The 25859-nt window shown below is 35.7% G+C and overlaps 1 protein-coding gene across 3 annotated transcripts; it reads left to right on the top strand.

Moving 5' to 3' along the window:
• The first annotated feature begins 1221 nt into the window (after positions 1–1221).
• Positions 1222–25552, top strand: LOC118737307 (arf-GAP with coiled-coil, ANK repeat and PH domain-containing protein 2). Of its 3 annotated transcripts, none has more exons than XM_036467724.1 (11): positions 1222–1664; positions 13852–13968; positions 16314–16407; positions 16677–16841; positions 16924–17067; positions 17183–17478; positions 20866–21003; positions 21118–21270; positions 21337–22273; positions 23556–23776; positions 23859–25552. In XM_036467724.1, the coding sequence occupies exons 1-11, from the start codon at positions 1609–1611 to the stop codon at positions 24043–24045; spliced, it is 2508 nt and encodes an 835-aa protein (XP_036323617.1). In that variant the 5' UTR covers positions 1222–1608; the 3' UTR covers positions 24046–25552. The 3 variants fall into 3 exon arrangements, with proteins under 3 accessions (XP_036323617.1, XP_036323618.1, XP_036323619.1); XM_036467725.1 differs by having other exon boundaries at positions 20887–21003; XM_036467726.1 differs by lacking the exon at positions 13852–13968.
• The last annotated feature ends 307 nt before the right edge of the window (positions 25553–25859 follow it).

Consider the following 25859-nt stretch of genomic DNA (forward strand, 5'->3'; position numbering starts at 1 on the left):
AAAGTATATTTAAATGATGGAGTAGCAACGAAGACAGTAAATGGAAGTATTCGGAAGTATTAAATATTATTTGTGACCCCATATGGGTTCGAACGTACCATTTTTCAAACGGACAGCTGTAGTATGTTTGACAACCAAATTGTAAACAAGTGAAAAGTGCACTTTGCTAGTCCATGTTATAAAATATTAAATTACTTGTTGTTTATTTCCATGGGTGAGCTGAGTGTGTTTACTTAAAAAATAAGCAAAATTTGGAGGTTATGTTGAAGTTACAATTTTTTATTAGAAAGCGATCCGGTACTTTTCAGTGTTACTCTCTCGTTTTGAGCGAATTTTTATTTTTTGTCAGTTTTACTAGATTTAATACGAGAAATACTGATCAAATCTATTATTAGGCATGCTGAAAGAGATGATTTACGATATGGATAGATGCCAAAGTACGTAAACAAAGCATTTCGCTGCGGTGCTACTATATTTCAGAATGGAATATTTTCCATACTTAAGGGCCGGTTACTCAATGTCTCAAGTCTTCGACTCCATGCATATAAAGGCTTCGTTATGCATACTTGGCATGGCTTGAGAGCTGTCACATAAGAAATCTGTTAAATGAGCCTCGCGTGTAATCGGTTATCGAACGCACAGCACTACATACGTAGAAGTCTGTTGGTTTTTGATTTCTACGTAAAAATGGTATAGCAGTGCATGCAATGCCAAGTATGCATAACAGAGCCTTAACAGGGAGTCGGTAACGTCGATAACGATGTTTAACCGCAGATTAGTGTTAACCAGACATTGAGTAACCGGCCCTAAGTATGCATTGTGAAACTGAAATTATAGCAAAATCTTTAACTGGTCTTAGCTAAGATTAAGTTTAACTTAAGTTAGGTTGGTGCAACCGACCCTTAGTCGCTGATGGCCGCGACTAAAGTCTAACTTAATTTGAATTTAAAATTTGCTCAAAAAGTGGTTGGTGAAACGCAAAATCTTAAGTTAGACTTAAGTTCCACTCAAAAATGCATTGTAAAAAAGGCTCTTATCTGCAAAACTCGAACCTTCTTTTTTGGCGACATTTTACAAATGAAAAATTATGCCAGTCGACAAAACTCTATCTCGCTTGCGAGCAGCACGCGTGCGAGATTTCCAAGCATGTGAAGACGGCCATTTATCAGTGACCACATGTCATCGCTGCATCATAGAAATCGTTCATGGCATCAATTAAATCTCATCTCTAACTAATTCGCAAAAAGTCAACTGGGTGAAAGTGTCTGTTTTATCTATTTCTTATTTGGAATTTGTAGAGATTTCTGAATATCTAGCCATTTTACACTTAATATCCAGTTTAATATACTATTCCATATTTAGCATAAATGAAAATAATAGGTGTAAAAAGTATATGAAATGCAAAGTTCTCCGGGGAAAAGAAAATCGCAATTGTATAAGCGCAGATAAATCATTGGATGTATTTGTAAAGATTTTGATGACGAGCGTGAATGAGCAACAGCTGAATAGAGTGAATTAAGTTGTCCATTAATTTTAGTAGTGTAATAAGTGGACATTTCTGGACAAATTGGTGCTATTTTGATTGATTTGCAATAACATTAACCGTGTATGATGCGTGCTACTATAGAATTTGAGGAGTGCCTCAAGGATTCACCACGATTTAGGTAAGTGGAGCAATGAATAACCAACAATGGGAGGTTGTAAAAATCGAAAGAGGATGCCATTGCCGCTACGCCCCTTTTGTTCTTATTACGACTTTTTCATTTCTGCTGGACGTGCTACTGTTTTAACGTTGATTTAATTACAAATGTGTGAAAATATTTTTGTTATCGTCATCAACTTTTGTTTCATTATTGCTTGTATGTATGTATATGTTTGTGGCATATCCGTTGTATGTATACACAATGTATATATGTACATACAGTGGGGGAAGAAATAATAGAAACTTTTTACTTTGACCAGTTTTGGCTACATTACTTCGTTTATTCGATGTTTAATATACATATTCGTATAAACGTCTAGCGCAATACATAACACACGGTGTTGGTGTTGTGGCGGTGTTGTGCATTTTCTTCCATATAAAGTGTGCTCGACCATGTTCAAAATTTATTTTTATATGGAAGGCAATGCCTAGCAGCGTCAGCAAAAAAAAAAAATATTAAAAATCAATGCATTCCCAAGCCAGCCGGTTCTACGTACCGGAATGACTCGGGTTTTACCCGATCAAGGGCTGTTGTTTCGGCGACCTAACCCCGCTTAGATCGGCGATACCCTTCAATCATTGTTCGTCCGTGGAGCAACTCCTTGCAGCCGGATTGCTCCGCACCCTTCTTCTCCGGTCGGGCGTAGAGCCCAACCCCGGACCAGAAACATATTTCTGCTGCGTTTGCCAGAATCGTCTCCATCCGAACTTCACTTCGGTTAGGTGCAATTCATGCAACGGATGGAGTCACCTAAGAAACTGCTCTGGTCTTAGGTCTCATCGGGAGTTGAACATAAGCAATGTGGCTCCCTGCTACTCAAGTCAAACGGCACAATCAGCCTCCACGGCTACCCGCTCGCGCAACGCACCCAACATCCGTGGAGCCTGCACGGCTCCGAGAAGCTCCTCTGGGCAGCAGCAAACCTCCCAACCGAAGGTCGCGCTTCGTCGGACCCGAAGAAATGCGCAACCTACTTCAGTAGGCAATTCACACTGCATCCTTCGGTAGACAGGGCCAAACGTCAAGTGACCAGGAGGCTGCACAAGCTGCCAAAAAACAGTGCACCACTTGTTTTCACCAGTTGTGAAGTGAAGGGGGCTATCGGGAAGGCGAAAGCCTCCAAATCCATTGGACGCGACGGAATCTGTATGCTGATGCTAAAACATTTAGGGCCTAAGGGAGTAGCTTACCTAACGGAGCTCCTCAACCTGTCCATGGCCACTCTCATCATTCCTGATGTGTGGAAATCAGGGAGAGTGGTCCCACTGCTGAAGCCGGGAAGCCCGCCAAACAAAGGAGACTCTTATCGCCCGATAACGCTCCTTTCCCCGGTCGCGAAGACGCTTGAGGCCCTTCTACTCCCATACTTCACTTGCCACCTGACCCCAGCGAAGCACCAGCACGGATTCCGTAAAGTGCACAGCACAACAACAGCACTTAACGCCATAAACCCAAAAAACTCGTGGCCTAAATCGAAACCGCCCCTGTGAGAGCCTAGTAGCGCTGGACTTGTCAAAGGCGTTTGACCCCGTCTGCCATTCCACGCTACTAGAAGACATCGAGGCCTCCTCACTCCCACAGGGACTGAAGCGATGGTCGGCGAATTATATGAGTGGTTGACAGTCGTCAGCAATCTTCCGAGATCAAACTTCGAAACCAAGAAGGATTAAACAAGGGGTTCCACAAGGTGGTGTTCTCTCCCCCTTACTATTTAACTTCTACATCTCGTTCCTCAAGCACCTGAGGGAGTTTCCCTGATCTCATACGCTGACGATTGCTCGATTTTGGCGTCCGGGAATGGAATTCATGACCTCTGCTCAAAAATGAACGACTATCTCTCCAGCCTTTCTCGCTTCTTCACTGCAAGGAGCCTAACACTCTCCCCAACGAAATCAACGGCGACCCTCTTCACCACTTGGACGAAGGAGGTCAGGCTAGAATTAGGTATACACGTCGATGCCACACCAATACCGACTCTAAACAACCCGAAAATTTTAGGGGTCACCTTCGATAGCCTGCTCTACTACTCCACGCACACAACCGCAGTTGTCAATAAAGTACAGAGTCGCAACAAGGTCCTCAAGTCGCTCGCCGGCAGCACTTGGGGCAAAGACAAAGAAACGTTGCTGGCAACAAACAAGGCAATTGGCCGGCCGGTTCTAAACTATGCTGCGCCAGTTTGGACGCCGGGGAGTAGTTGGACGCACGGGACGAAGCTACAGACTTGTCAGAACGCCGCACTCCGGACAGCGACTGGGTGCCTTCTGATGACGCCTGAGCACCACCTACACAGCGAGGCCCAAGTGCTCTCCGTAAGGGAACACAACAAACTGCTTTGTAAGCAATTTCTGGTGGGGTGTCACAAAAGCGAACACCCAAACAGACCTCTGCTTCAGGAGGAGCCTCCGCCCAGGCACGTCAGGGGGCACCTATTCGTATACAGTCCAGACGCAGTCCAGCAATATGTAGACCAACCACTGGACCCGACGACATACAGACGAGCCATTAACGACATCCATAGAGAGTCAGTCACCACCTACCTCGACTCTCGACCCATGCATGCGGTAATAGGAGCCCAATCACCACCTGTAGATGAGACGGAGCTTCAATTGCCAAGAGAGACCCGCGTTACCGTGGCTCAATTACGGTCTGGATACTGTAGCCGCCTCAACAGCTACCTGTCCAGACTCGATCCCAATATCCCCAATGAGTACCCGGCATAGGCTAACTTACTCTTTATGTAATCCAATGTCAAGCCTAAAGTTACTAAGGTAGCTTCATCAAAATGCAACAGCTATGTTTATATACAGCTGCGGTCAAAATAATAACGCCAACATTCAAAATGACATAAGTTGCGTACCCTAACTCGCAAGAAGTTGCAAGAATTTACAGGGATTTACCAGAAAGCGTTCCCGTACTCGGGTCTCTGGCTTCTTTAACCTTTTGACAGTTTCACAGGTTTTAACCCAGAAAACTTGGGGAGCGCAACTATTGTTTGCAATCCATGTTTATTTATTTATTTTTAATGATTTGAATTTAAATATAATTCAATCTATAACAGAAACCACATAAGTAAAAGTTTCTATGCTTATATAAAGTTCACAAGAATTAGTCAAATTTTTATTTTTTATCTAGAATTTTTAGTATATTAAAGTGCAAGTTTCAGGTACCTAAAGCAATACCTTGATTTTTCATATTTTTTTTACCTTAGTTTTTAATTTTAAATAAAACTCTTAAAAAAGAATTGGATATCTGAATCTTTATTATCACCTGAAAAAAATGTCTAAAAGCTCAAACAGACGGCAGCGTTAATCCGGATTAAGTCGGACTGCATTCTACTTCATTCAAATGTTGTCTGTTTTAAGCAGAGACCATAACGATTCTAAGAAATAAAATTAAATATTGCTGTATAATTATTAGTGAACAATGGAAAAGTTGTTTTCGTCTCCTGAGACGAAAATCGTTAGACAAAAAACTTTTTCACCTAATGATTATCTGGGACTTTTATTATATTCAACAATTTTTATTATCAAAAACGGGCTCAAGTGGATTTTTGTGGACCGCTTTGTGGATTTTTCCACCATTCTGGAGTCGTCACATCATTTGGTCGACCACGCCGATGCTCGTCTTGGCAGCTCGTACGGCCTCGTTTAAACTCTGCTACCCAACATTTTACTGTTGTAAACGAAGGGGCAGACCCCTAGAATCTATTTCAGCTTTTATATTGTATGGGCTGAGGCCTTTCAAATAAAAGTATTGTATCACATAACGATGACCAATATTCTCCATTTTCACAAATTCACTGAAAACGTTCACTATTGACGGCTACCAAGCATATACATACTAAACAACGTGGCTTCTTCAAACTTGAAACATATGCTTTATAGATTGTGTACTTTTTAACACAGTGATATTTTTCAAACAACTACCGCCATCTCTAGGTTAGGCCGGGCAATTTTGAGACCACCCTCGTACCATATAACGGTAATTCAGAGAAATGTGAGTTTTCGAAAAATACGATTATGATAAAATTTTATAATTATAACCACATATGTGTATCTCGGTAACCATTCTATCAATTTGTACCAAACGCGGCATGATTATTGTGGATGCCACATAAAAGCAAAACGTTGAAAATTATTGAAATCGGACTAAAATGACGGTCACTTTTTATAACGGTAAATATCAGAAATGCTTGAAACTTCGATATTTCGAAATTTAAGGATGCTAATTTACTCTAAATTTATTCTAACAACAATCCCTTGAAAAGGAGTAACATTATTACGGAGTTTTGGAAAACGGGCGTGATACCGCCTACTTATAACTGGATAAGTTGATCTCATTATGTTTAACTGAATGTTCTATCGAACATGTTTGAATTACTGGTAAAACCACCCCTCCTTACCACACAGCGGTAGTTTTCGGTAAGGCGATCAAACTATATTGACTTCTTATTTATTTTGAAATCAAAAAATATTTACATATACATATGTACATACGTTGCTCAAACCCCGCAAACATATTCTGAGCGCTCAGAATATATGAGTCGGAAAGGAGTCCTAGGTAAGTAAGAAATATGAGTTTCAAAAACAAACATTTTTTTACTCTTATATGAATCTTTTAGGAGTCATATATGATCCAAGTTATGAGCCAGCACTTTGTGCCAGTATAAAAACAATAACGGCTAGAAATTTATATATAAACTTGTTTATACAGATATGAAAAATAATTAGGAAGGAAAAATAAACAAAATTTAGCTGCAGCAACTGCTATTACATGAATGCTGCAATATATGAACATATGTATATATGTATGCGCAGCGGTTTGTATATAAATCTCCAACAGTATTTGAAATGAATTCCTTGATAACATGGCTCTAAAGTAAGTTCATTAAGAGAGTTGAAGAATAAAGCCAATAGGAGTCACAGAACAGCATACAAGGAGCTCCGAAAGTAGGCATTTATGAGGCCAATAAGAGTCATTTAAGAGCTTCAAAAAGAGTCCAAAATGAGCCGTATATGAGGCCAATAAGAGTCTAATATGACTCATATTGAGGCTCATTTGATGTATGAATTTAAGCTCATATAGGTCGACCTTCGCAGGAAGGGAAACACCCTCATTTCGGACTCTTAAATGAGCTCATAATGAGCACAAAGGCTCCGAAATGGGACTCCTTAAAGACTCATTTATGACTCCAAATGTTTGCTGGGAAGCGCTCAAAATTTTCCATGTATATGGATAAAAAATCAGCTTTTCGTAGAAATGGTGTAGAATTCTTGAAAATCAATATTTTTCGATCGGAAAACTCTGTTTCTCTTCCGGATATTCCCCATAATAATACCAAATTATGTATTTAACCATTTTTTCATAGTAACTATGTATATGTTATAGGTACGTCAAAACCCACAGAAAATGCCAGAAAAAAACACGGGGGGATGAAAAAAGATCTTTAGTATTAAAACATGGTTAAATAAGCAATTGGGTATTGTTATTGGAAGTCTCCTGGAGAGAACCAGAGCTTTCCGTTAAAAAAATTTTGATTTTCAAAAATTCTATACCATTTTTACGAGGAGTGTTTTTTTCCCCATATAAAATACAAACTTTGAGCTCTTTGAGCAATCCTAGGGGTTGAGAGCTTTAAAATTCCAACTTTACTTATTTTGGACCACCCTAGTGTACATACCTACATAGTATATATGTATTTCGTTACTATTGTTCATCGTTTTGTATGTTAGAAACTTTGCATGCTAAACAGCAGCTGCTGGGTCACCGATGCCACTATCAATGCCAACACATTCAATTGTTCCCCATTGCCGTTTGAGGCGATATGACGCTTAATCATCATGAAGCTAGAAGCAAATCAATCAAACAAATAATAATGTAGTAATATTTACATGTATTTGCAGGAGAAGCGCTTACAGACTCGCAGAGGTGGTGACTGATTATCATTGTCTTAGTGCGTACCCACTACTTTTTGGTTCAATAAATATTTTTTATATAAATACGTACAAACATACTGGACTCCCCTCTCACTGAGTTCCGAAAATAAACGAAGTCGGGCCGAAAAAAACGGGTTTTATAAATATCTTGACCCCAGCGCTACCTAGCGAGTTATTCGATTGCCAATGTTGAGACCAGATCCGTAAGGAATAACCCCAGAAAACGTTATTGGGGCCCAATTATTACAACTAAGTAAAGCAGCTATCATTTTATATATCGTCGATGTTTTGCAAAAATCGTGTATTGACCATAGTGACAAAAATGAGATTTGGTAATCTCGAACTCCAAGCAACGGCTTCAAACCCGTAAAATCGTTTTTCCAACAACAAATTCCTTACAAATTTATAATAAATTCCACAAAAATTTAAAATTTGTATACTGGCCTTTTATCGGTAGTTTGCGACGTTAGATAAATCGTTCCCACGACAGTCGGGTATACGGGTGACCGGAACGACCCAGATTTATGTAGGTATGTATATTTTACTGGCCAAGGAATGTCGCTCCCGCATCACTCCCCGCTGTTACAACAACAAAAATAATACCCCTAATATAAAATGAAATAAAATAAAAGTATGATTTGTGTTTTGAGAGCTTGGTGTTCTGGACTTAGGAGTTTAGGGATTTAATTTAATTTATTTTATTTTCGAGTTGACTTGATAAGTACATAGTTTGGAAATAAAGACTATTCAAAGGCGTTTCGGTTTATACCCATATTGTAATAATGCGGGAACCCCTTCCTTTCCTAAAAATACTCAAAATGTTCAAACAAAAAATGTCTTAACACTCTAACTTGTGCATGGTTTAATAATGTTCCACTTTTAAACAGATGGCAGCCCTCTTCACAATATTTTCAAACTACAATCTTCTTAAACCTCTTTCGTCTGACAGCCGTATTTTGATACATATGTCAATTGCCTAGTTCAACTTGAATTTGACTTTTTAAAAAGGTTCGTCCTAAATATAGTTTAGAAGTTACACCTTTTCAAAATCATTTTGATTGATAGCCATAAAATATTAATTCATTTATCTTATTATATTATTTGAACTTTATTTTTTTAACTCTTCAAAATGTTTTAAATCTGCAACTTTCTTTAACCTATTTCGTCTGACACCCTTGCTGTGATACATATTTCAATTACCCAACTCCCTTAGTCCAAGTTGGATTTAATTTTCTAGACAGGTGGCAACCCTCCTACATGTAGTTCAGTGTATTTTAGTAATTTATTTAAATGAATTGAATTTAGTTTTTTAACAGGTAGCAAATCTTTTTGTAGTTAATGGCGTATCAAAAAGTTTTGGAAAAATATAATCTGGTCCCGGGGTCTGAAAAATGTCGGCCTGTATTGGAAGTTTTTTGTGTGTTTTCTGGAAGAAATTAAAATTTTTTTTTTGCTTTTGGAATTAGTTATACAGAAATGACCTTTTATGTTGTGTAGAAAAATAATAAGGTACATACTACATATCGTCGTTTAAAGTACAAAACCGCGTATCGTGATTCTGCAAAACCGCGTAACTGACATTGGCTGCCAAAAATTTGATCTGCTCACACAAGCTCTTGGCTCAATCCTTATCCATTCGTCCTGAAATGTACTAGGCAGATATGCGATTGCTTTATAAAAAAGAGAACCATTTTGAAATATGCACATACGCGGTTTTGCATTTTGTTGATACGCGGTTTTGCACTTTAAACGACGATATTTACATATCGTCACCTGAAATGCAAAAAGTTGTATAAAACACGATCGTTGAAATGCAAAAAGTCATAACCAACTAAAAAACTAAAAATTAATGTTTTGATTTATATGATGGATTTCATCGAATTACAACTCCCCACATCATTTTATGAAAAAAATATGTAAAATATTAGTTGCGACTTTTTCCATTTCGTTACGTCTTTTGCATGTCAGATGACGCTATGTATGTACATATCGCTACCTTAATATAGAAAGGCCCTATCTGACATCGTCGCTGATATACAAAAAGCCGTAACTAACTTAAAATCGAAAATTTACGTTTTAATTGATTATGATGCATTTGATCGCATTATATGGCCCCAAATCGTTTTATGCAATAAAAGATTTTTGTTAGTTACGGCTTTGTGCATTTCAGCGACGATGTGAGATAGGGCCTTTCTATATTAAGGCAACGATATGTACATATCGCCTTAAAGCATGTTCCAAGGCATATCAAACAGGTAGTAGCATTACAGCAAAAACAACATTTACGTGTATTTTGTTGTTGCTTCTGGTATCGAAAGTGTCAAAAACTGTTCTGATTTTTTTCTTCTAAATCAAATCGTGCCATATCAAGTACAAAAAAAAATAAAAATAAAAAATTTAAATTGGAAAAAAAAAATTGTTGCAACTTTATTCCTTGGTAAATTTTGTTTGCTTCCAGTTGTGGTGCTGAACGAACTGCTGGCGAACATTCCGCAAACTGCTATTCAATCGCTTGTTTTGTATGCAAAAAGGTTTCACATGCCATTTTAACAATTTAAATTTTTTGTGGGAAGAAATTAAAAATATTTGACATTTTCAAAACCAAATAATTAAAAAAATAATTAAATCAGCTGATTCTACCTGTTCGATGTGCCCTGGCATGTTCACATTATCGTAATTTACGGCTCATTTGTAATTTATAAGCAAATCATGCTGAAATCAAGCAATTTCGTTTTGTAAAATCTGTCAATAAATTAAAAAGAAAAATTGATTCTTCATCTGAAATTACTTGAATGATAAATAAATTTATTCGCCATTCAAACATAGAAAAATTGTGAATAAAATTGTGAATAATTGTGAATTGTGAATAATCTTCAAAAACGCCCATCTCTGCTTTGCACTTCGACAAAAGTAAAGAGCTAAATTAAGGCTTGCTGATAGCTCCAACCTCTCGATCAATTAAATTTGTTATATTTTTTGAAGTTTTTCATAAATTTTTGTTCAGTGAGGAACACCTGATACTTAAAAACAATAAACTTGTTGTGCATTTGAAATTAAGCTTTGAAATAAAGATAAATATGAAGATGAAGAAATAAGTGATAACGATGAAGTCAAAAAAAGAAGAAAAAAGTGAAGATAAAGACGAAAATGGAGACATTGACGGATAAATAAGAATTAGGGTAACTGAACGGGTAACTGGTTGGTTGGGAGTAAATTGTCAAATTCCAGGGGAATAATGCACATGGAAATGCTTCTCAGTGGTTTAGCGGTTTGAGAATAAAAACAAAAACAAAGATGCCTAGAGGTACAGGCAAAAACGAAGATCAGGGTAAAGTTAAACTCTTTAAGGTAAAGGTGCAGAAATAAAGATAAATATGAAGAAAAGGACGAGGATGAAGATCGATATTGTTATCGATATAAAACTCGATATTGTTATCGATATAAAACTCGATATTTTTATCGATATAATAATCGATATTGCTATCGATAAAATAATCGATATTGTTATCGATACTGTTATTGATTAAATAACCGCTATTATAATCGATATAATAATGAATATAATAATCGATATTGTTATCGATACAATAATGGATATTGTTATCGATACAATAATGGATATTGTTATCGGTATAATAATCGATTAAATAATTGATTTTGTTATCGAGTTAGTCATTTACATATATTGTTATGATACTGATACTGATGATTGTTATATTTATCGCTGAATTAATCGATTTTACAATCGTTGTATTTTTCTATATGTGTATGGATATTGTTATCGGTATTTTTATCAACACAGTTATCAACAGGGTTATCGATACACTAATCGGAACATGGAATGTGATCACATTACATGACATCACATCACATTTTATCACATGATATGAAGAGACATCACATGATTTTGCATCACATAATATGATATCACATCACACGATATCATGTGACATGACATTATATGATATGACATCACATTATATGGCATGACATCACATGATATGACATCGTATGACATGACATGGCATTACATGACGTGGCATCACATGATATGACATCATATGGTATGACATCAGATGACATGACATCAGAAGATTTGACAACAGATGACATGACACCCTATCACATCACATAAGAAAAAAGAAAGGAAAAAGAACAGAAAAAGAAAAGGATATAAGCAAAGATGTGAAAGATAAAAACAAAGATGAAGACCAAGGTAAAGTTACTGATTTCAAAACCAGAAACACCGTTGGAAAGTAATTTTCTGTAGATGAGGAGAGTTTTTATAGTTTCGAAATTGGTTGAAAATCGTCGTTTAAATATTTCCATATTTGTTAACGATTGTTTTTGCAACCTGTTCAATTCAAGCGTTTCGCTTTTTGTTTTACTTCGTAGTTGAAATAAAACTTTGAAATAAAGATAAATATGAAGATGAAGAAACAAGTGATAACGTTGAAGACAAAAAAAAGACGAAAGTGAAGATAAAGACGAAAATTGAGATAAAGGCGAAAATGGAGACAATGAGAAATACATAAGAATTAGGTTAAAAGATAGGAATCGAAATAAAATCAGCCATAAAGGTTACTGAAATCTATCGAATCATCGAAGTTTATAATTATCGAAATTTATCCATGCTTATTAAGTTATCGCAACGTATCGAATTATTCAAACTGATAAATATTTACTGAGTTGTCGAAATTGATAGACACAGATACTTAGTTGTCTAAATTTACGGATAGTTATCGAGCTATAAAATCGTGTGGGATTAACGAAATTTGTCAAGTTAAAGAAATGTATCAAGCTATCGATATTTATTGAACTATCATTATTTATAGACTATGTCGTAATGCATAATTATAATTATTGATCTACTGAAATTGGTTGGTTCAACAAAGCAAACTTTATGGAATTTTCAAAATATATCGATTTATCGAAATTTCAACGTTATATAAGCTTATCGATTTATCACTGCTTATCGAATTTAATCGTCTTAACAGAGTGTAACGAGTTATCAAAATGTTTAGATAGTTTTCGAGAAATGTGGTGATGTTAAAAGTAAAAATTTATAAAGGTATCCAAAGTTTTTACATTTATTTATCGAGCCATCGAATTTCACAGTTATCGAAATTGGTCGAGTTAACGAATTTTGTTGAGTTATCGAATTTTAGTGTTCTTGAAATTCATCGAACTATCGATATGTATCAAATCATTGAAATTTATCGATAAACTTGAATGTATCGGGTCAATTCCAAGTCCTGCCGAAGTTCTCCAAAGACCTTCTCAGATAAAAAAAAAATTTAGTTACGTTTTAGCAGAAGATTTTCCGGTTAGTTAGTTTGTACCGTATAAGTATCGCTACGTGTTAAGTTAGCAAACCTCTCCAAGGCTTCTAAAACTAGAAAAACTGTCGAATTTCGACAGTAACTGGCACTCTAGATTTTATTAATTTGCGCAAGTTACCTAATTGCACCACTCAAATGGTGTCAAAAAAAAGGAAAGAAAAAGGTAAACAAAATAAAAGTGAAAAGCTGTTAACACAGATGTTAATATATTCATATTGGATTTGATAAACCTGCAGTATTTGCACAGATAAGCTATGGAGTTATATGTATTTACGCGTGTATATATGTATGTACAAAAAAAACGGCATTTAGCTAAGGAGGGCGCTAACATGAGCTACAACAATACATATACATATCGTCACCTGAAATGCACAAGATCGTAACAACAACGTAACTGAAAAGGAAAAGGTCTTGACTAATATTTTTTAATTTTTTTCATAAAATAATGTGGGAGTTGTAATTATATGAAATCCATCAAAAACTGAATTTTGAATTTTTTATTAGTTACGACTTTTTGTATTTCAGCGACGATGTTTGCTACGTCTGCATTTGCATTTCAAGTGACGATGTACATATATTATGAAACAATCCCCTTTCACTTTTACTCCTTATTCTTATTATTCAGTATCTGGTTTTTACTTCTTCAAGTTGAGTCACAAAAACAAGAGACAGGCACTTTTTTTCGTAACGCATGATGATAATCGAGTTGACAGTATTTTTGCATATTATCCACGCTCTTCATTTTTCCATTATTTATTCTGTTTATTTGTTTTCATTATGATATTATTTTTGTTTTGCTTGCACATTCTTTAACTTACCCATTCTATTCCACAAATCCGCAGTCATGTTCAATATTTCTTTTTGCAGGCAGTTCATTTCCAAAGAAGAAACTGATATTGAACACTTGGAGCAACGTCTTGAGAAAATAATCAAGTACTGCGCTGTAGCCGTAGACTCTGGGAAGGAGTACGTCAAGAATCAGAGGTAATATGCAGGCAATTGTATATGTGTAGCAATAAGTACATTAGAGTGCGTCACATTTTTTGCAAACATAAAGGACATTTACAACAAAATTGATTTGGTGAATTCAATTAATTTTATTTAACGTTCTCACAAAGTTCGCATTTAAGTAATCGGAACGGCGCAAATTTATATCTGGCCAAGAACTGTCACTTGTTGCAATCTTATAACAACAATATACAGTTGCAGACCAGTTTGAATATTAATGCAGATCTTGTAGTTTTAATTTTTTTTTTATACTGTCTGGAAAAATATTTCCAATTACATATATGTATGGGCATTTCCCAAAAAAGGTAAACCAAGAGCGCAAAATTGAAACTAGTGCAATTTATCTTTTAAAGCGTAAATGTGTATATGTTATAAACATTAAAGCATATATATACCTTAAAACAAATTTTGTTTTCCAAGCATTTTGGCTAATAATGTTAAAATTTTTCTTTGTTAAATACACACTACTAAAATTTATACCATGTAGTTGTTGTAATTTCGAAGTTTTCTATTAGAAACAGTCTTTAAACTCTGGATGAAAAAAGAACGAAGCGACCTCGAATTTACAAAGAACTTCTTCCAGCAAAGCATAAGCTGGGTTTCCCTTTCCTTGCAGTTTTAGATTTAGCTCATTTAGTTTCGTTATGATATCTGAAATTGATGATGGTAAAGTTGAATTCTTGTTTTTATTTCACTGAATAAAAGCTTCCATACTTCTATTCACTCACATGGTACTCATTCGTGGATCGACAGCACGTTTTTTGAGAGTTTTGATAGTAAAGTAACTAATTTTTGCCTAAAGAACTGGGGAGCCGCACCATAACATCGAAAGAGCCGCATGCGGTTCGCGAGCCGGAGGTTGCCGACACCTGGTCTAAGCTATGAAAAAATGTTCCAAATATTTTAGGGATTAAAACTTTGCATTGGTTTTCACATATAGACAGACATCTTATTGAGGTTGCTCGAACAGTTTATTCGTTGAAGAAAAAATTTAAAATGCAACACACTAAAAGCTTGTAACCTAACCTTTTTCTTAATAGCATCTTCTATTATATCTTATATTAAAATTCACTAGACGTTATAATTAATTTTTTGTTTAACCTCAATAAAAATAAACATCATTACAGTATTTATTTATAGGGAAAAATCTGTAGCTTCCGTAATGTCGCATCCTTACTCATATTCTACCTCATAAAAAAGGTGAGAAATATTTCTCATAGTCCATTACTCTACGGACCATTCTTTAATCTTCACTTCAAGATTGAAAGAAAATAATTTTTTCACCAAACATCGCTGTTTTTATAATATTTCTACACGCGTTAAAAAAAACTTTTTCCGTTTTTTATTTGCATGTACATATGTACTTATATTTTGTTGAATATAGCGCCATCCCACAGTTGTAACATACATACATACATAGAATCTTTCAGTTTCTTTCCTATTTTAAGCTTAAATGCGTGCGAATGTCGCGTCCGTAACCGAGGATATGCCCATATGTAAATTATTCAGATGAAATATCGAGCTTTTTTGATGTATCTATTTTCAAAAGTATATTACTCAAAGATTACTTCGATTTCAGCTAAAATATTCCAGTGGAAATTAGGGCTGGGACAATCCGTAGAACCGTTCGGATTTCGTGTTTACGGATAAAATCCAGATATCCGGTTAATATCCATTGTTGTCGTTGTAGATATACATAGCCTTAGCATTGCCTAGATCAAGTTCAACTATCGGTTGGCCCAGGAAACGTGCTGTTCTGGACACTTATTAGGTGTGTCAAGGCCGAGTCCGGATAGACTTGAAGTTCACTATCGTCCATAGGTGGTGCTTGGTGCTCTTACGACGGCATTCACAATTCGAAAGTCTGTGTAGGTTGTAACAGTCCCTCTGTGAATACGGTTCATGGTCAGTCTACACAGTTCCGGGTCCAGTAGTAGTTGTACGAAGAGATGCCTCATTAATACACGAACAATTGTTATTTTATTGTTAATTTTAAATCCGAAAATTCGGATATCCGGTTAATATCCGTTCGTTTTGCTATACGGATTTTCGCATTTTTTAATCAGACATTCGAATATCTGGATTATCCAGATATTAAATAAATTATGATGGAACTCTCCCAGCCCTTGTGGATATTATAAAATAGACTAAATTTTGTGATTCTGTTGTGGAAACAACTTTTTTCGGTGAGGCGTCCTAATGTGCTTACATACATATGTATGTACATATTTTGCATTATTCTATATTTGTTATTATTTTTGATCAATTTCTACCGGTATCACATTACTCATATTGTTATCACTTGATTCTCTCTTTTGCAGCGCCTTCGCCATGTCCTTATGGGATTTGCAGCAGCATTTTGCCGATAATAAGAACGCACACAATGCTTTAGGCAAACTGATACACTGTTTTCAGGTTCGTTAAATTTGCTTTATTTAATTTATTTACTACTTTTCACTTAATGCCGGTTGCGAGGCGTGCTCTTCTAGTTCATGAACGTCGTTTCCATTGCATTCACTTGACTAGTTGCTATTGTTGTTTGTATGTATGTAGATGTGTGTGTATATTGCTTGTATGCGAATTCGATATCGCAGTCAATTCATCAATCCATTACTCATAGACAATGGCGCGATTGTAATGCTCTTTCTACATTTTGACTCATACATAGATATCTCCATTTACAGGAAATGAACAAGTTTCATACCATTTTGTTGGATCAAGCGAGTCGCACGGTTTTGAAGAACCTTAAAGTATTTGTCAAAGACGATATTAATCAAGTTAAGGACTATAAAGGACACTTTCTTAAAGTATCCGAGGGTTACGATAATGCACTCATAAAAAATGCACAGGCAAGTTTACTTTGGCAATGAGTCATTTGCTTAATTGTTGGTCGTGAAAGAGTTGTGTTAACTATTTTTATCGTATTTTTAGGCAAGCAAAAATCGACCACAAGAAGTACAAGAGGCTGCTAACATATTGTCAGCTAGTAAATCATGCTTTCAACATACCGCTTTAGACTATGTTAATTATATAACTTTAGTACAATCGCGTAAAGTTCCATCGATTTTATCAACGGTTAGTAAATAAATAATTTTTAGTTTTTTTTTTTTTTTTTTTTTTTTTGTGGCCAAATGTTAAACAGTGAGTACACTCATTAAACTCTCAACTGCTCTCCACTCTTCTTCTACAGCTTGTCGACTATTATCAGGCTTGCGTTACATATTATCATCAAGGTTTCGATTTGTGCAACGATTTTGATGAATTTTTCAAAAATATAACAGAAGACTTGAATTGTTTGCGTGGCGACTATCAGCAATTAGAAAAAGCGATGCAAAACCGTCATTTAAGTGTGAATAATTTTAGTGACACCAACACAAACAGTACTTCGAATAAAATCGAAGGGTACTTATTTAAGAAGAAATCGAAGGGATTCAAAACATGGTGCAGACGCTGGTTCTATTTGAGCAACAATCAGCTAGTCTATAGGTGAGTATTTATTGTAAATGGGTTGAAGGGAAGAGTTTTTCACTCAATTAAATAGCAAACAAATTGCTGAAAATATATGTATGTTTGTTTAAGAACTAAGATAGTCTGAAGTAGTGCTCTATCCCCTCAACAAAAATTACGATGAGGGAGCATGTGTGAATTCGTTTTTTTATAATTTTTATATTTTAAGAGTAGAGCTTTATAAAACGTGATATGGAGTTGTATCTGTTTAATTGAGTGACATCATCTCATTTGAATGGAATTTGAAAAAAACGTGCGCGAAGCTGTTAGCTATTTTCTGCTGCTAATTCAGTAAACTCGCGGAAAGTGCAATTATACTTGGAATTTTAATGAAATATATTTTAACCTGCGCACGAATGTACTTTAATTGGTTAAGACGTAATGAATCGTAAGGAAAGTGTAGTGATAGTAATGAATAAAGAGACACCCGCTTGATACGAGCGTGTTTTAAGTTTTACGAGCTAAAGCGTTGCAAATAACGCGAAAGCTACGTCTTAACCAAGGGCAATAACCAACTGCTGGCATTGTTTTCTGGTTCTCTGTATTTTGCAATGTTGGTTTTGCGTTTTGTGGTAATAACAAAAGGGGCAAAGCTATATTTTGATGGAATCTATAATCAATCGTATTAATTATTTAGATTGTGGCAAAAAGTGAAGAAACCTTGGATGAGCTTGGAGACTACGTTGAAAAACAAAATAACTTTGCCCCAAAAAATAATTTTAATGCTTAGAGGCACCACCGTTTCAACTACATATATGTACATACATACATGTAAATGTCTGCACTAAATTAATCCACACCGTTTATGAAAATGTTAAGCGGATTAAAAACAATTCTCAAAAAGAAAAATGCAAGAAATTAAAGCTGCTGATTTTGAATTGTTTGAATTGAAAAGGTTTTAGTTAACTCCTTAAATTTTTATATTCTTGAAGTTTTCACATAATTTGCGAATATACATATACCATACCAAACTTATTTCTCGTCCCTTCGTTAAAAAAAAACACATTTATCTCTTTTTAAAATCTAGTTATGATGCAGATGTTTTTATTTACCTATATTTATTTACATTAATAAGCTGAGAACGTTATCGAAAACAAGTAAAATAAAATGTAGTAAACCAATTAAAAAAAATATTGCTGATCTGTATATCTGCGAAGAAAAACAAAAACAAAAGACAGAGACAGAGAACTGTCAAATCGAATTAAGAATGTGCGCTTGGAAATGGGTAATTCGCTATCATAATTCCGGATGCCGTGGGAAAATGGTATTAAATTGTATATCTTTAATATCAATATTTTGTAGCTTACACTTTCGCTACGTGTTTGGCCGAGCTACTCGAATATGTGGTGTACGGCTTGATGTTGTTACACAAAAGGAGGGACGTACAGTTTTACGCCGCCTCCGAACGGCAAATGGATTTTATGAGATGCTTTTTCATGGCAGAATTACATTCGGAGGTTTGCAGTTACCTGTCTAGGGGTGACCGCTGTTAGAAAACTTCCTAATATAGATGTTTTGCCCGAACCAGGGATTGCACCCAGGCCATACGGTGGGGTAATACGCACCTCTAATCACTAAGCTAAAGAAAAATATGTTCATAAATTTGAATACAAAACTATAGTTATTCATAATTTAGAAAAAAATTAATAATTAAGAAAAAACTGATGTCCAACGAATAAAGTAGTCTATGTTCGCGAGAAACCGAAATTTATATGCCAGGAACACATAGTCATGAACGGGGAACGGATTTCATGGAAATTGCCTTTTTTTCTGCTAAATAGATAGAGTATATTCGATTAAGAATGTCCACGATTTAGCTTTCCTTGATTCCATATATACACATTTGATGTTGCCTTTTTTTTTGCGTTTTTTAAGATATTTGCCTTTTTTAAGATATTTGCATTTTTTTGCCTTTTCTACCTTTAAAAAAGTGATTATAGCATTTACAATATTTTTTAAAGATTAAAAAATATACACATGCCCATGCGGCTTATAGAAGCGCAGGGACCTCTTGCCAAATTGGTGTTGGAAAAATTCAAAGCCGTTTTCTCAGCTAACGTAGGCTTGGAGACAATAAGGGGTGTGGATAAAATTGTAAAGCGCGAAGAAAACGCCTTCATTCCTGATAATATGAACGTTTCAAACGTTCCATATTTAAATTGGGCTCCACTTGTATCAACTTACGTCGAGAGCACATTTAGTACATTCAAGGCTTTTCTTCGCGAAAATCTAATGAAAATGCTGCCAGAAAACTTCAAAATGTGTCTTGTGGTTCAATGTTACTACAACTATACAGATTAAAGTTTTATGAGTTAGAAACTCGAAAGGATAAAATAGTCAAAGATTCAATGTACAAATATTTCATATAATGAAACTAGTTCATAGTTTTTCTTTTTTTTACTTGTAATATAAACATTTCTAAAATAAATATATTTTTTGATTGTTCTTCGTATTTTCTGTATTTTTTAGTGCCTTATTTTGCTTTTTTGCAATACCTTTTTTTGCCTTTTCCTGCCTTTTTCGCTATTTTATTTTGCCTTTTCCAGCCTATTTCATTATTTTGCCTTTTTTTATAGGTTTTTAGGTCCTAAAAATCCGTTCCCTGGTCATGAACTACATACTATATCGCTTGCCAAGTTTCTTTGTGGTACTTATTTCAGTTTTTGCTTGAGATTTCGTATGTACTAACGAACTAAGAGACATGGTTAGTTGTTAATTGTACTTTTTCTTCCATTGTATTCATGGGTGCATCTGCTGTCGGTGTCCACCCATAGATTTTGATTCCAAGGATTTTTTCATATACTTCGGTGCTCATCGCTCGCTCGTACGGGCCCATAGGACATGCATAGAATAGTTCAGTCGAAAGTTCTTCTTATTGTAGCGGCTCGACCAAGCCCCATCTAAATAGGTTTGTCCACCAACCTCAACTTTAACCACGTTTCTGCGCCCTATAAAAGTGCTGGCATGATGATTGATTTCGTTTGACGTTACAAACATTATAATTAAAACAGTTATTGTTCTGCGTCTTTGGTATCATTGAGATCTATCAAAATTCTCCTCCAATTCATATCATTTCTTTGTATATTTTTGATGTTATATTTTTTAGTGTACACACTAAGTTTAGTATAAATTAGAAATTATTTTTAATATTAGTTTCTAGTATTCAACTCGCTTTTTCATCTCTACTCGTGTATGCGTCCTAATTTTTGCGTTTATTTTATGTTTGTGTTGTTGTTGTGGTTATGTCGTGTGCCATGCCATACCTCTACCACTCTCGTACATACCCACCTACTACTACTACTACTACTACCTACTCTACCTACACATATTTGCCAATTTATGTTGTGTTTGTAAAAATCGCTGAAGTGATTTGGATTCGAATTGCAGAAAACGCAGTAATGAGGATTCATTCTCCGTTATGGAGGAGGATTTACGCATTTGCACAGTGCGTCCAGTCAACGATGGCGATCGACGATTCTGTTTCGAAGTAATTTCGCCAACAAAGTGAGTAGCAAAAAGGTTTTAAAAATTAGCAAATAAATAAATTAGTGTATACATTTAAGCTCATATAAAATTATTGAAGATAACATTTAAGTAAATTGTTTACTATACTTCCAGATCGCATATTTTGCAAGCAGACTCTGCTGATATGCTATCGCTATGGATTTCGGCACTACAAAAGAGCATTGGTGCTGCCATACAGCACGACAGTCAACATTCCAGGCCACAGTCGTCACTGGCGACGAATGCATTCAATGCCAAGCGGAAAATGTACGTATTCATCCAACCTGAAAACCATCGAAAATACAGTCTAAGTGCTAACTTTTTATTCTCTAGCCATTGGGAGCAATTTCTTAAAATTCCCGGCAATTCGCAATGTTGTGATTGTCGCGGCACAGATCCGCGCTGGGCTTCCATCAATCTGGGCATTACATTATGCATTGAATGCTCCGGTGTGCATCGCAGCCTGGGTGTGCACTACAGTAAAGTGCGTTCCCTCACCCTCGACGCTTGGGAAACGGAGAATGTGAAAGTGATGATGGAATTGGGCAACAATGTGGTCAATCGCATTTATGAGGCACGCATTGGTGACAGTTGCGAACTGAAGGCGGCCACGGAGAATTGCGATATCAGTGTGCGCGAAGCGTGGATTAAGGCGAAATACGTGGAGAAGCGTTTCGTTTGTGCCATGCCGAAACCGCAAGAGCTGCTCTCGAGCGAAACTGCTGAGGTGCTATCCATTGATAGCGGCGGTGGCGGAGGCGGCGGAGGTGGTGGTGGTGGTATTTTCGGCAATGGTGTTAGTGTGCTAGGTGTTGGTGATGCTGACGAATCGCGTAGTCTGAGCAAGACGACAACACTTTCGTTGGGTGCACGCAAATGGGCGGTGAAAAAATATCGCCGTCGTCGTCATCGCGATCGACATCGCTCTAGTTCGAAATCGGATGATGATGACGAATCGATAAATCTTCCCTCGCTCTCGTTGAGTATTTCACGTGAAGACTTAATGCTAATCGGTGATGATTTGGCGTTAGAATCGGACGAAACGCCAGCCATATTGGGTTCGGATCAGGAATCTACCGATGGTGAAATCGAACCGGAAATATTGGATGAGGTGCCCTTCTCCAAACTTGATGCGAATCTCATGTTGTACAAAGCAGCTGCGGTGCATAATTTGCCGGTCATGTGCATGGCATTTGCGCTGGGCGCCAACAAACACTGGAAGAATCCGAACGATCACAATCGCACTTACTTGCATCAGGCGGTGCTGTCGGTGAGTTTAGTTTTGAAATAGTATTTCAATGCAATATTTTTCATTAGAACAACTATATATCGTCGTTTAAAGTACAAAACCTCGTAACTGATATTTGTGCCAAAAATGAGATTTGCTCACCGGAAGCTCCTGACATCAAGTCTTACCCATTTATACTCAAATATCGATAGAGATAATTAGGGATAAAAGAGAGAACCGTGTTGAAATAAGACAGGTTTTATTACTCTCCCGCAAAATTTCGGCAACCTCACATACGAAGTATTGCATTCTCTTGATACACGGTTTTGCATTTTGTTGATACGCAGTTTTGTACTTTAAACGACGATATGGTATATTCCCAGAGAAGAGTTTCGGTTATTGGCAAAAACGGTTTCAAGTTGCTCTTATACCGCCAGGCTATCGTAAGGTTACTAGGTTAACTGGTTAAAAATATAAAAGAGAAAACGACCGGATTTAAATAATCCTGAAAAATCCCAAAAGTAAATCACAGAGTTGCGAAAACTTCCCAAAAAATTCCGATAGGAAAATACGAAGAACCGAAAAATGCAGAAGTACCGACAAAATTCTGATTGGTTCTGATAAATTTTGTATGTCTCAGTAACGATTTTGAGAAAATAGTCCCGCTGAATATTTTTAAAAGTCGGGACGTAACGATTAAGCCCCGATTTTCAGTGTTTTCTTTATTCATTTATTACGACGATCTCCCTTTACTCTGGCCCAGAAACAATTTTTCGTACAAGCGAGGCAGCACTTTCGTTATCACAATGGTCATATAATGTTAGGGAACCAGCATCCTTATTAATAATATAATTAATGAAATTATAAAAAAAAAATTCCGAATACCCTCAAATAATCGTGGTTATGAAAAACATAAGCTCTAGAGAGAGTGGCAAAGATATAAACAGGGAAGAGAGTTTTTAGCTTTCTTTGGCTATTCACATTTCGGTTATTTAATTTTTATTACTTTTTATGAAAGTGTGGCTCCCTATCTAACAAAGACCATGTAAGTTAAAAATTTCAAACTTTGTCCAAAAATTAGCAAAATTCCTTCAAATTTTCGTTACTGGAATCGAAACGTTGTAACCCCAGGCACGCTATTTTAGTATGTAGGTTCAGTGAAATATCGTATTAAATTCTTATAGATCCTTTTTTTCATATTTTCTCATATTACTAAACTTTTTTTTTTTTGTATATGGGCTCCTCTGACTCTCATGACCTCATATATAACTAAAACTGTTTTAATCATACATATTTGCAAATTTCACTATTTCAAAACTTAAAGGGTTCCGTTATGGCATGTGAATACTTACTGTTAAACGGTGTGCCCATCGATTCGGTTGATGACAATGGCGAAACAGCGTTGCACATGTCCACTGCAAGGGATTATATAGCGCAGGTGTATTTGCTGCTCAAACACAAAGCCAAATATGACACGGAATCGAATGATGGCAAAAAACCGCTCGATATTGCAGTTGATCAGCGCAATGCGGACATTGTAACGCTGTAAGTTTATGTTGACAAAACACATTTGTACATATATATGTTTGTACATCGAAAACATGTTACCATTTGCTTAATCTCCTAGACTACGCCTAACACGATTAAACGATGAAATCGGCATGAACGACGAGGGCAATGGTGAAGATGAAACCTATAAGGATGTTATGAAAGACTTCTCAAATTTTGCGTCAAGTCAGCCACGCATGTTGCGCAATCGCAACGATACCAATACACTCGAATCACAGCGGTCTTCCCTAACCAACTCGGAGTAGTTCGAATGAGAGACAATACAATATGTATTGTAAAGGCATCGTTGGCAAAGTATATGTAGTAATAAGTAATACATTGTAGGCAATGATAAGCATGTTGCATAAAAAAAAAAAATATTAAAAATTTAAAGAGAATCTGAAAATATTAGCCGCTTTTGGTGTATACATAAATACATACCATACGGAATTTAAACTACTGAACCTACCACAAATTATGACTGTCTACATATGGACGTGCGTCGTTGAGCACAATATATTGAAGTATTTTGAATATTTGTACCTACCATATTACATATACATACATACATACATATTTAGCACATATTTCGCATGATTATATAGAGCGTGGTGTAGACATCACAAAACACAACAACAACAACACAAAAGTGGCAAGATATCAATTTACACACACGATTTTTATATACCGTATACGGCTTCGTCGAAAGTTTACTTGTTTTAGGTGTTAAAAAAATTATTATGTGGTTTTAGAAAAAAGAGTTTGCCAAAATTGTTGCTATTACCATTGTTTTAGAGATATTAAACCCAAAATCTCTACTGTTCATTGTTATTTTCATTAAGTATATTTGTTAATAGTTTCAACAATTGTATTGTATTGTCCATTTTCTAAAACGCTTGAATAGTCATGTTTAAAAAATTCGTATTCAAAGATATGTAGCTGTACATCGAATTTAGAGAAACTGAAATATTTAAAAAAAGCATTCAAGGAACCGCTCTGTTCTGATTTCCACTAAATATGTTAAATATTTAAAACTTCGCTAGCTTAGAGTGAAAAGTTACTAAGTCCACTTTTTATGTAAACTCATATTTTAATACAGGAGGCTATTGTAATTTAAAATGTATCGTTGCGAACGGGTAAAAGCCCTTTTATGTTTTCTCGTTTATATTCAAGGGAAGGAAGATTTTTAAAGTCCAAAAAAGCTTTGAAAATTCGATAAAGCCAAAATAGTACGATTTCTTTTAATAACGATCAAATCCCTATGATTCGTATGAAGTTTTGATTTGCTTTAAACAGGCAAAATGTTGTATTCAAAGCTTTGCTCAATGCTTTAAGAAAATGGCTATAAGAAGTTTTCTTTCCTACCCCGTACAATTTTCAAATTGGGACTTAGCAACTTTTCACTCTAAGCTATCGATATGTATGTCGTTTTTTAAATCTATTTTTTTGTTTTATTTTCTAATTTTACCAGGGACAGTAACGGCTATGATCCTTACGATAAAAATAATTAAACCGTTAAAACTTGATACATCGGATCATATTTAAGGCTATAAAAGCAAAAGTGGCCTACCAAAATTGTTTGTTTATGTTCTTCCCCACTTAAAATAGTCTCAAATGAGATAAATTTTAAAATGAAAGTCGCTTAAGGCGGATTCATCGTTTTAATTCAGAACTTTTCTTCCATGTGGTTGTTGTTGTGTTTTTCTCTCTCGGGAAGCAACTGAGAAAAGTTCTGAACGCTTTTGAGTTTTGCACTCACTTCAACTTTAGCTCAGAACTAGAACGATGAATTCGCCTTAACGCTTTAATTTTAAGCTTCAGAGCTACATAACGTGTATCATCAAAGTAAGTAATAATCGACCTTTACTTTAAGATGTATTACATTTGAAACTATTTTAAGAAGTTAAGTACTAGAAAAAAATTTTGGATTAAGCCACATCTGCTCTTGGCCTCATTTAATCGTTATTTTTGAATTTTTATTTTTTCAATAAATTTTCTATCGTTTTTTTTTCGATACTATTCCAACTGCTATTTTCGGATTTAATTTTTTAGATCATAAAAGATGTAGTCTCCATTATAA

The sequence above is a fragment of the Rhagoletis pomonella genome, unplaced genomic scaffold (assembly GCF_013731165.1).
Source record: "Rhagoletis pomonella isolate Grant_MI unplaced genomic scaffold, Rhpom_1.0 Rhpom_scaffold_00004, whole genome shotgun sequence".
In the NCBI taxonomy this organism is placed as follows: domain Eukaryota; kingdom Metazoa; phylum Arthropoda; class Insecta; order Diptera; family Tephritidae; genus Rhagoletis; species Rhagoletis pomonella.